Source organism: Hyla sarda, chromosome 4 (assembly GCF_029499605.1).
Source record: "Hyla sarda isolate aHylSar1 chromosome 4, aHylSar1.hap1, whole genome shotgun sequence".
NCBI classification, from domain to species: domain Eukaryota; kingdom Metazoa; phylum Chordata; class Amphibia; order Anura; family Hylidae; genus Hyla; species Hyla sarda.
In genome coordinates, this window is record NC_079192.1 from 256096535 (window position 1) to 256109224 (window position 12690).

The window sequence follows — 12690 nt, forward strand, 5'->3', positions numbered from 1 at the left end:
GCTAGTGGCACAGTCAGACAGGATGCATCGGCACCCGGGGTCAGCCAGACGGGACGCCAATCAATGCATGCTGTTGCCACCACCAGAAAGCCATCATCGCAGAGCTCAGCAGTGTGGCATTTTTTTTGTGTCTCTGCCTCTGACAACAGCGAGGCCATTTGCAACCTGTGCCAGAAGAAACTGAGTCGTGGGAAGTCCAACACCCACCTAGGCACAACTGCTTTGCGAAGGCACATGATGTCACATCACAAACGCCTATGGGATCAACACGTCAGTACAAGCAGCACACAAAGTCAAAGCCGCCATCCTCCTCCTGGTCCAGCATCTTCAGCCAGGTCAACCACTGCTGCCCTCCTCAACCATCCGCCTCTCCGTCTCTCGCCTTGAGCAGTTCCTGCTCATCTGCCCGCAGTGGAAGGTACCCGGCCGAAATTTTTTTGCGCAAAAGGCAATCCCCAACCTTTTCTCCATTGTGCAAAAGGAAATTATGGCATGTCTGGCATGGTCCATCTCACCAGGGGGGCAAGGGTCCATCTGACCACTGATACCTGGTCTGCAAAGCAAGGTCAGGGCAGGTATATCACCTACACTGCGCATTGGGTAAACCTGGTGACGGCTGCCAAGCCAAGCATGGAATGCGTGGCTCTGCAGAGGAGTTGGTGACACCGCCACGACTTTCAGGCAGGCCTGCTGCTACCTTCTCTACTCCTCCTACTCCATCCTCTTCCATAACCTCCTCAGCCGAGTCCTCTTCCACTGCTGCGTCTTGCTCCACATCACCGGCACCCCCCCCCCCAGCTCCACAGGTGCTATTCCACATCCCGGATACGGCAGTGTCACACCATCTTGGGGTTGAATTGCCTCAAAGCGGAGAGTCACACCGCACCACTGTCCAGCATTATAGAGTCTTCTGGACTTTATGATAATTTAAACTTGAATTTTCAAGAGTACTAACTGTTACACAAAGGAAAACTTGCTGCGTGTGATTTTTTTACTTAAATTTTAAAAAGTAAAATACAGAGAGTGAAGAACTCTGTTTCTTTATTTGATGAAAAATTTTATTTAGAAAATAATTTCTTTGTCTGTTTCTCCATCCTGCATTATAGAGTCTTCTGGACTCTTGGATATGAGCTTGTTCTTATATTTCAGCCATGTGTACATGCCTAATTTTTCTGGCCTCTGGTCCTGCACTTTTTCTGCTGCTGCAATTTTTCTGGCCGCTGCTTTCATCTTGATTTGATGAAAAATTTTATTTTGAAAAGGATTTCTCTGTGATTTTCACCGTCCTGCATCATAGAGTCTTCTGGACTTTCTGATCATTTAAACTTGAATTTTCCAGAGTACTAACCATTACAGCAAGGAAAGATTGTTGAGTGTGATTTTTAAACTTACATTTTCAAAAATAAAATACAGAGAGGGATGAACTGTTTCTTTATTTGATGAAAATTTTTATTTAGAAAATCATTTCTTTGTGTGTTTCTCTGTCCTGCATTATAAAGTCTTCTGGACTCTTGGATATGCGCTTGTTCTTATTTTTCAGCCATGTGTACATGCCTAATTTTTCTGGCCTCTGGCGCTGCACTTTTTATGCTGCCGCAATTTTTCTGGGCGTTGCTACAGCTGCGGCTGCAACAATACCAAATTTTTGAGCCATGTGAACATGCCTATTTTTTCTGGTACTCTCTGCTGACATCTTTGTCCATTTTAGCAACCGTGCATATTAGATGTATGGCAAGGGTAGTATGGTGGCTCAGAGGTTAGCACTGCTGACTTGCAGCGCTGGGGCCTTGGATGTGCTGCCTAAAGGGGGGCTCTAACTATGTGCTGCCTAATATGGGGGAATCTATGTGCTGCCTAATATGGGGGAATCTGTGTGCTGCCTAAAGGGAGGCTCTAACTATGTGCTGCCTAATATGGGGGAATCTATGTGCTGCCTAAAGGGGGGCTCTATGTGCTGTCTAACATGGGGGAATCTATGTGCTGCCTAAAGGGAGGCTCTAACTATGTGCTGCCTAATATGGGGGAATCAATGTGCTGTCTAAAGGGGGGAATCTAACTATGTGATGCCTAAAGGGGGGCTCTATGTGCTGCCTAAAGGGGGCTAAAGCATGTTATTCCAAACCATTTAGGAATAATAGGTGATTTATGCCCTTTATGGATTAAAACCAGACTCTGCATCAACTATGTAATTTTCCATCGGAGTTTTGCCATGGATCCCACTCCGGTATGCCACAGTCCAGGTGTTAGTCCCCTTGAAACAACTTTTAAATAACTATTGTGGCCAGAAATTCGCCTGCCCATTGAAGTCAATGGCGGTTCGCCCGGTTCGCGAACTTTTGCGGAAGTTCGCGGTTCACGAACCGAAAATGTTATGTTCGCGACATCACTAGTGATAGAGACTTGTTGCTATGATGTCTACTACAAACTACACAAACTCAGAAGAGTGGATTCTGCTCCCTTATACTGTATATCTATAGCTCACCCTCAGGAGCAGTATGGAGGATAAGATAGAGCAGTACTGAGCAGTATAAACTGTAAATCAGACACTGGAATGAGATACAATACCTACTAGATCATCCAGCAACTTTGTTGTGTTTCTTTCTGTCGATGGCTCTGTCTCACAATGCAGCTATAATAGCAAATTAGCATATTTTTTTTCATACAAGTATCAGTATATAGAGTCAAGCTACCTCCCATATATTCTAACAAAGCCAGTAATTTGCACACATTTAAAAAAAATATATATATATAGAAACTTAATTTTGTCCATACCTGTGCAGGAATAGTCATCAATTTTAATGTAGCCTGTTTGGCAAATGCACATGAATGATCCTGGTGTATTCACACAAATAGTATTCTCCCGACAGTAGTGGCGACCTTCAGCACACTCATCAATATCTGATCATTTATAAAGAGGAAAAACAAACATTAGAATGTTTTGCATTATACATGTATATATTGGACAATTTTCTATTAGAATTAAGATTCAGGTGCATTGAAATTTACTACGTTGAATAAAAACACAATTGAAGGGTATTTCAATTTATAACATTTATCCTCTATCCTGGTGTCAGGTGATAGAGAGGTTTTACCGCTCAGACCCCTCTATCTCCACTATCTCAAGAATAGGGAATAGAATAGGGGAAAAGTGTTATAAGTTGAAATACCCCTTTCAACATAAGATTTTATCAATAATGACAATCGTTGTTAAAGCGTGTATTAATGCAAAAAAGATATCTTGTAAAACATAATATACATAAAATACAAGTGCAGTGATAATGTACTGAGTCTTAACAAATGGGGCATAGCTTGCTTTATTATGTTGCTGTTGCTTCCCGAGAAGGAGGTACTGTTATTAATAATTAACATGTCTGAGGTGAAGGTCTGAACAAGAGCTTCTCAAGAGACTACATTTAGAATGCACAATAGCCTGTGGCACATAACAACTTTACACATTTTTAAGTCAAGGTCTATATGCTGAATTGTATCATACAGCAGGACTGTTTTCTATAATCTATTGAATCCAAGATCTGTAGCAAACCGTTATTTGTACAATGGCATCACTAGAGATGAGTGAATGTTTGAAAAATTTGATTCGTCCGATACGCTAAATATTCTGAAAAAGTTTCGTTTGATCTGTATTTATTCATGGATAATCTCTATTAAAAACTGCTATTTCTGGCCTAGAGAGAGCCTCAATAGGAGTGTAGAACACTTTGCCTTGCTGTAACACACATACAGTGGGGATAAAAAGTTTGGGCACCACAGGTAAAAATTTGTATTAATGTGCATAAAGAAGCCAAGGAAAGATGGAAAAATCTCCCAAAGGCATCAAATTACAGATTAGAAATTCTTATAATTTGTCAACAAAAGTTTGATTTTATTTCCATGATTTACCCTTTCAAAATAACAGAAAACAAAAAAATGGCTACTGCAAAAGTTTGGGCACCCTGCAGAGTTAATATCTTGTACTGCCCCCTTTGGCAAGTATCACAGCTTGTAAACGCTTTTCGTAGCCAGCCAAGAGTCTTTCAATTCTTTTTTGAGGTATCTTTGCCCATTCTTCCTTACAAAAGTCTTCCAGTTCTTTGAGATTTCAGGGATGTCTGTCACGCACTGCTCTTTTAAGGTCTATCCATAGATTTTCAATTATGTTGAGGTCAGGAGATTGTTAAAGCCATGGCAAAACCTTCAGTTTATGCCTTTTGATGTAATCCCCCGTGGATTTTGAGGTGTGTTTAGGATCATTATCCATTTGTAGAAGCCATCCTCTCTTTAACTTCAGCTTTTTCACAGATGGCATCAAGTTAGCATCCAAAATTTGCTGAAATTTTATTGAATCCATTTTTCCTTCTACTCGTGAGATGTTCCCTGTGCCACTGGCTGCAATACAACCCCAAAGAATGATTGATCCACCCCCATGCTTAACAGTTGGACAGAGGTTCTTTTCATAAAATTCTGTTCCCCTTCTTCTCCAAACGTACCTTTGCTCATTCCGGCCAAAAAGTTCAATTTTAACCTCATCGGTCCACAGAACTTGTTTCCAAAATGCATCAAGCTTGTCTATATGTTCATTTGCAAACACTGATTTTTGTGTTGAGGACATAGAAGAGGTTTTCTTCTGATGACTCTTCCATGAAGAACATATTTGTACAAGTATCTCTTTATAGTGGAATAGTGTACCACAACTCCAGTGTCTGCCAGATCTTTCCGGAGGGATTGTGCAGTCAAACATGGGTTTTGAATAGTTTTTCTCACAATCCTTCTTGGTCTTGCAGATCTTGCTTTAACTTCCACTGTTCCTGATGACTGCCATTTCTTAATTACATTCCGAACAGAGGATATTGAGATATGAAAACGTTTTGCTATCTTCTTATAGCCTTCTCCAATTTTGTGAGCGTCAACTATTTTCTGATTTCTAGACAACTGCTTAGAAGAACCCATGGTGCTGATTGTTCGGGCAAGGTCAGATGAGTCTGGGCATTTAAAACCTTTGAGATTGACATCACTTGGTCTTCCCAGATGATAATTAAGAACAATACATGACACTGGCAGGTCCCAGCTTTGCAAAGGGCCAGAGCATGCTATAAATTCTGCAGGGTGCCCAAACTTTTGCAGACACCATTTTTTTGTTTTCTGTTATTTTGAAAGTGTAAATGATGGAAATAAAATCTAACTTTTGTTGACATATTATAAGAATGTCTTATCTGTAATTTTTTGCCTTTTGGAGATTTTTCCATCTTTCCTTGGCTTCTTTATGCACATTAATACAAAATTTTACCTGTGGTGCCCAAACTTTTGATCCCCACTGTATATAAACCTATTCTTATTTCCCGCAGAGAGCTGTGATTTGCCAGATGGTTCCAGCCAATCACAACTCTCTGTGGGATATATGATTATGTGTATATATACGTCAGTGAAGGGGCCCATAGAAGAGTGCCGGCCGCATCTATACATTATACAGGAGGATCACAGCGGGTGTCAGGAGTGACATCCGCTGTGATCTTTCCTTAACTGCAGGTACTACTACTTTCAACATGGAGCACACTCTGCTCCAGGATGGGAGCTGTAGTACCTGCATTAATAGACAGATCGCAACAGGTTTCAGAAGTTACACTCGCTGCGATCTGTCTATAAATGCAGGTACAACAGCTCCCAGCATGTAGAAGAGTGTGCTCCATGATGGGAGTAGTAGTACCTGCAGGTAAGAACAGATCACAGCGGGTATCACTACTGACACCCAATGTGATCGTCCTGTCTATTGCAGAGATGGAGCGGATTTCTCCTGCGCTCGCATCTCTGCACTATACTTCGGACAGCCACTCACTCATTTTATACTACAGCTAAAAATAAGTTGTTATATTTTTATTTGAAAACCCTCCTCTTTTCTGTGCATTTTCCGTCTTAGCCACAATTTAGCCATTATATGTTGCTCAATTTAGGTTCTGTCTAGGCTTCAGTGCGTTGAGCATCTGGCTGTACTATCATTGCGTCCAGTCTAATTTACTTATGATGATTTAGGAATCGATTGGATGCTGACAAGATACATTAATGTTATAACTTGACAACCATCTGTGCTCTGATCTTCTAGACCAGTTATATGGTCATGTCTGAATGTCAAGTACAAAGTCCTGAGATACATCTATCTATCTACATGCATTAGATATATCTTTACTAGCTTATATCATACCTCCTCTGATAACAGTTCATGATCATCTGTTTGAATCTTAGGGCAATAATTTGGCTGGCACAGTAGGGTTGTACAATGACTTGCAATGTAATGTATGTGCAGCAGCAGATTCTACGGTTTATCACAAGTTTTCTTTCTTTTGTGCATAATGAGTGGGACTGCATAAAGTACTGTATGGATCACCTCAGATACTTCTATGCACTATAATGTGTAATCCTTTTTTGGACAGATGAGTTAATTCCTTACAGGTTTCTTCTCTTATTCTGGATCAAAAGGGGGAAACAAAGTTCTAAAATGTTCTTAAATTAATTACATTTTCCAACCATGATATTTAAGAATGGCTGCATCTTGGCACAATTGAATGAACTCTATTGCATGCATACTGTGTATAACGCTGTTATTTAGTAATAACAGAAATACAGCTTTACAGAAAAATTTAGACTTTGACTCTGAATATTTTTTTACAGAAATATTTAGACTTTGACACCAAAGTTCCGTGAATATATTCTAAGGGGGGAACAAAGAGTCCAAGATCAGATCATCAAAAGCTCATATTGAGAAGAGTGTGTGGGGGGGGGGGGGGGGGGAGGGCAATGAGGAGGAGTTTTATAATGATGATGTCAGCAATTAAGAGCAAAGTGGAGGAAGGGCCCAAACATCTGTCAAATGTACCAGACATAGGCCGGCTGGTAAAATCAGCTTAAGATCAGATGACGATGATGCTGGTGCATCTGTAGGCTTGAGAAAAAAGCCTTACAGAAAAGGGGAACAATTGGGTAGTAGTGTATCTTTTTGGTATCCTTCCTTGTGAACATTTTTTTCTCTCCAAAAAGAAAAGAAAGTAAGGCATAGCCAGGGTCCAAGTTTAGGAAGCATGACTCTGTAACCACATGAAGCAGCATCAAAAGGCCTGGCTAGAAGTATCACTAGTTCACCAATGCCTGCTTTCCGCTGACTACTACAACTACCACCATTACACCACCATTGCTGCTGCTACTCCCAGCCAGGCCTACACAGACACAACCCATAATCACAAAAAAGGGATAATGTTTTGGCTTTTCATACAACAGCTATTTTTTTTTCCCTCACTATTTTGGCACACCAATCTTATTGCAACTCCTAAAAGGTCGAATTTGTGCAGTGCTTGGAAAATAATTAATTGCGTATTCACTTTCCAGACTCAAAAACTCATGAAACACTCAAAAAAGATTTTTTCATAATTCATTAGTGAACTGCATTGAAAGCAATAACTGAATACATTCTGTAAGCTGAATTAATTTCTTTACAAGCAGAAGAAGGTAGACCCAGAAAATATGGCACTCTTTCTGGTACAGTCAACAGAATATAGACAGCTTTTACATAGAATGAATTCTATCAGTGGAGAAGGTTGTTGTGATGACAAGGTTCTCTTCCCTGCTTGATTTAATTAAAAGGTAAATGAAGGCATGAATTCCAATGTTGAAATTATTGACATTTTTCCGCAGCATGTGCACTGACCACTAGAGATGAGTGAATTTTTGAAAAATTTTATTTGACCGATTCGCAGAACTTTCCGAAAAAATGTAGTTTGGGCTGAATTTATTTGCGGTTAATCGCTGTTAAAAATGTCTATTTCTGGCCTTTAGAGGGCCTCAATAGGGGTGTATAATACTTTGCCTTGTCCTAACACGCATAGTGAGTGTGCCGTGTTAGGGAAATAATACTGTTATTCAGTAGGACATGCAGATTACAGGCATCGCTATTAGAATCACTGCCGCAGAGTATCTAAATGTGGCAGCAGGGAGACCATATGGCATCAAAATTGACGAGAATAAATAGATTTTTTATGTAAATTTTATTTCATTTAATCTGAGTCCGCCGTGAGGTGAGCTACCACCTGTCCCAGCCCGTGCCTCTTAGCAACCCCCCCCCCCCCCCCCCCCACACACACACACTTATGCTTTGTGGAACTGCAAATGTTTCATTTAATCAGTTATGGTTATCGCTCCAACCTGTTTCATTGGATTCTTGTGGTAAATTCACAGCTAATATATGACGTCGATGACCATAGGGCCTCAGTCTTAAAAAGATTACATTGATTTTTTTTAAATTGAAATTTACGATTTTGAAATTGAAATGTAACATTTTGAAATTGAAATTTAACATTTTGAAAATTTTAATGTCCCGGGCCCGGCGTTTACTTTGAATAAACAGTGTCGTTTCAGAAGACCAAATCTAACAAGGAGTCACATGTCACATGGCAGCACAATGACAGAGCCTGGAAGAGGCATCAGTATGAGGAGACCATTTAGTGGCTGAATGACACAGCCTGGAGTTGGCAGCAGCATATAGTGGCTGATTGACACAGCCTGGAGTTTGCAACAGCATGAGGAGACCATATAGTAGCTGAATGAAACAGCCTGGAGTTGGCAGCAGCATATAGTGGCTGATTGACACAGCCTGAAGTTTGCAACAGCAAGAGGAGACCACATAGTAGCTGAAAGACACAGCCTGGAGTTGGTGGCAGCATATAATGGCTGAATGACACAGCCTGGAGTTTGCGGCAGCATGAGGTGAACATATAGTGGCTGAATGACACAGCCTGGAGGTGGCAGAAGCATGCAGAGACCATATAGTGGCTGAATGACACAGCGTGGAGGTGGCGGCAGCATGAGAACATATAGTGGCTGAATGGCACAGCCTGGAGTTGGCGGTAGCATGAGTAGAACATATAGTGGCTGAATGGCACAGCCTGGTGCTGGCGGCAGATGAGGAGACCATATAGTTGCTGAATGACACAGCCTGGAGGTGGCAAAAGCATAAGGAGGCCACATAGTGGCTGAATGACACAGCCTGGAGGTGGCAGAAGCATGAGGAGACCACATAGTGGCTGAATGACACAGCCTGGAGTTGGCGGCAGCATGAGTAGAACATATAGTGTCTGAATGGCACAGCCTGGAGTTGGCGGCAGATGAGGAGACCATATAGTTGCTGAATGAAACAGCCTGGAGGTGGCAGAAGCATGAGGAGACCAAATAGTGGCTGAATGACACAGCTAGGAGGTGGCTGCAGCATTAGGAGAACATATAGTGGCTGAATAACACAGCCTGGAGGTGGCGGAAGCATGAGGAGACCGTATGGTGGCAGAATGAGATAGCGTGGAGGTGGCAGCAGCAGCATCAGGAGTCCTGAAAGTGACCAGGTGACAGAGTGGTGGAGTGGGTGGCAAGAGCAGTACCCAGTGACGAAGGTGAGTGACAAAAGGTCTGATGCGGAGGAATGTTTGTAACTGGGGAGCAGCACCTTAAATCTGTTTGCCACTATCCATATTTGTGAAATGTTGGTGTGGCACCATGGTCAATCTACTCTGATGCATCAGGCATTAGTGGGTGGAAATCCTGGCTGATCCATGCCTGATTCATTTTCACAAAGGTCAGTCTTTCCACATTTTTCATGGACAGACAAGTTATCTTTGGGGTGACTATGGCCCCCACCGTACTAAACACCCGTTCTGATGGCACCGGGAGGATGGACGAAGGCCCCGATAGGCATCGACCAAATGACTATGTAGTTTGTCACTGTAGTAGGTCAGTTTGTCCCCCCTCTCAGTGGATGTAAAAAAAGGCCCCCATTTTGTGGAGGTAGCAAGGGTCCAATAAGTTGGAGAGCCAGAAGTCATCCCGCTACCGAATGGTGACAATTCGGCTGTCACTACGCAAGCAAGTGAGCATGCATCATGCCATTTGCGAAAGTGATTTGGAGGGACTCCCTGCCTCCATCTCCACGGCATACTGCCATGTTGTGTCTGGGTCCTCTGTCTCGCCTTCCTCATAACCCTCTAGCTCTTCTGGCTGCTCATGCTCCTCCTCTCCTGTCAGATGACTAGAAAAACCACCCATTTCGCAAAACCTAAACTGTGCTCCACTGTGCCCCTTCGCCCCTCCTCCTTCAGTTCAGCCCCCCAAGGACTCATGTGGCCGTGAGATGTAGGCACCACATCTCCAGTGCCCTGACCAGCCATCATTTCCAACACGTGTTGTAGGAAATGAAGCAGTGGAACTATGTTGTTCATCCTGTAATCCTGGCAACTGACTAATAATGTGGCTTCCTCAAAGGGCCTGAGCAAACGGCAGGTGTAAAGTATGAGCTGCCACTGGTTGACGCTTGGATCATCAAGAAATCGGTAATGGCTTTTCTCTGTTGGTATAGTCGGTCCAACATATGGAGGGTTCCAACATGTGGCAACATCACAAATCAAATAATGTTGGGGGGACACCCTTCTGACGCAGCAGCTCATGGAGGGTGTGCTTTGCAGTGTACAGGTAGCTGAAGTGCATGCAAAATTTGCTTCCCATTGTTAGGATGTCTTGCAAATGTGGGGAACACTTCAGGAACCGCTTGACAACCAGATTGAATACGTGTGCCATGCAGGGCGCATGGCTCAGCCTTCCTTGTTGTAGCGCAGACAAGATGTTCTTCCCGTTGTCAGTCACCATGGTTCCCATTTCCAGTTTTTGTGGAGTAAGCCATGCTCTGATTTCTTTATGAATGACTTTTAGCAGTTCCTTCCCTGTGTGACTCAGTTCGCCAAGGCAAACCATATGAAGAATAACGGGACACCGCTGTGCCCTGCACACTGAGACTTGACTGTGCAATGGAGGCTGAGGACATGGTGGAGGATGAGGAGGTGGAGTCGCACATTGTCACAGGACCAACGACCTGAGAGCGTGGAGGAGGAAGCGCCGTGACCTGACCAAGTTGGTGTTGTGGCTATGCCGACAGGCTCAAGGACTGGCCCACCTTCTCTTCCACAAAATTGTGCAGGGCTGGTACTGCCTTCTTTGCAAAGAAATGACGACTTGGGACTCTCCACCTTGGCCCAGCACAAGCCATCGGTTCTCTGAAAGGTGCAGAGTCCACCACTTGAAAAGGGAGGGACTGCAGCACTAATAAATTGGACAGGAGCACATTCAGCTTCTGGGCCGTTGGATGAGTGGCCGCATATTGTTGTCTCTTGGGCATGGCTTCGCCGATGGATTGTTGGCGGAATGGCTGACTAAAAGTAGGAGGAGCAGGAGCATCTGGAGCGACAGAAGGAGGGTATGACATGCAGCTTTCTTCAGATGAGGTGGTGGAGCCTTGGCTGGCTGAAAGAGGGAGCGGCGTCACTACGCTTCAAACAGTATTTGTCTAGAAAAGCAGCAGGTGTGTACTTTCAGAGTATCTAGGCCCTTGACAGATTAACAGGTACAAAATAGTACACTTCTTAGATGTAGGTGTGTGGTATGCACTTATGAGGGCAGAAAAATGCACTACAGTACTCTTAAAAAAGTATTGGAGTGAAACACCAGCCAGTGATTACTTTTGCCTGGACTTTCACAGTATCTAGGCCCTTGACACATTACCAGGTACAAAAAAGTACACTACTTAGATGTAGGTATGTGGTATTCACTTATGAGGGCAGAAAAATGCGCTACAGTACGCTTAAAAAACATATTTGTGCACAACACCATCAGTACACAACAGTGCTGCAGCACACAGTCACTGTGTACTAAACCCAAAATTGCACTCTCTCAAAGACTATTAGGAATGGACTGCTGGGTATGTATTATACCGTCTACAGACTAGTATAACCAGTAGACCATTTGTTGTGGAACAAAGACACAGAGTTGCGCTAAAAACGTATTTCTCTCTCCTCTGCTAAGGTTTCTCCAGCTAAGCCAGCTTGTTCAAACGTATGAGGCAACACACAGCTCTCTGCCCATCTCTGTAATACACTGCTGTAGAAAATGACTGGGAGGTTAATCGCTGCAGTAAAAATTATTTTCCGTGAAAAACGCACTGCTCTCTGTCCACCAGAACGCTGACGTGACTAGGAGATCAAACGCTGCTGTAAAAAGCTTTTCTGTGTAACACGCAGCACTGTCTGTCCTGTCTCTCTTCAGTGAAAGGATGAAGTGACTAGCCGGAATATGGCTGCCGATTATATAGGGCTGTGATATCACAGGGGTGACTGGCTGCTGATATGCTGTATCCTGCATGTGATTCAAGGTCATCCCACCTACCCTTGTTCCCGCCTTCCCAGGATTCCTTTCCCCAGGTCCTCACTTGTGGATCCGCCATTTTAGATGCCCTGGAGCCTGGATCACAATAAATGGAGTTTAATGAACCGATTCATATTTGTTACAAAAAGGAATTTTTCATGAAATTTGTAACAAATTCGGATTTGTCATATTCAATTCGCTCCTCATTACTGACCACCACTTTTCTATAGACTTTTATTATGTACATTATTAGATTAAAAATATGGCTGTATTTTGCTTATAATTTTACGATATATGAACTGAGCCTTATGTTTTTTGTTTTTTTTTTGCTTTTTTCCTGGTAAACATAAAAAAATTATAGGCTGAACTGGATTGATGTAAAGCTTTTCTTAGCCTTGCAAACGTTATTACTCTGTATAAAAGGAGGATCTAGAATATTTCACAGGTGGCCAATTTATTGCAGAAAATTCAAGGACT

General features: G+C 42.8%; 1 protein-coding gene across 2 annotated transcripts in view; it reads right to left on the minus strand.

The window, feature by feature from the left end:
- NELL2 (neural EGFL like 2) overlaps nt 1-12690 on the minus strand; it is a 360426-nt gene that overhangs the window by 76902 nt on the left and 270834 nt on the right. For both annotated transcript variants that reach the window (XM_056573979.1, XM_056573978.1), the window contains exon 13: nt 2773-2898. In XM_056573979.1, coding sequence (XP_056429954.1) covers nt 2773-2898 — 126 coding nt within the window. The remainder of the gene's footprint in view (nt 1-2772; nt 2899-12690) is intronic.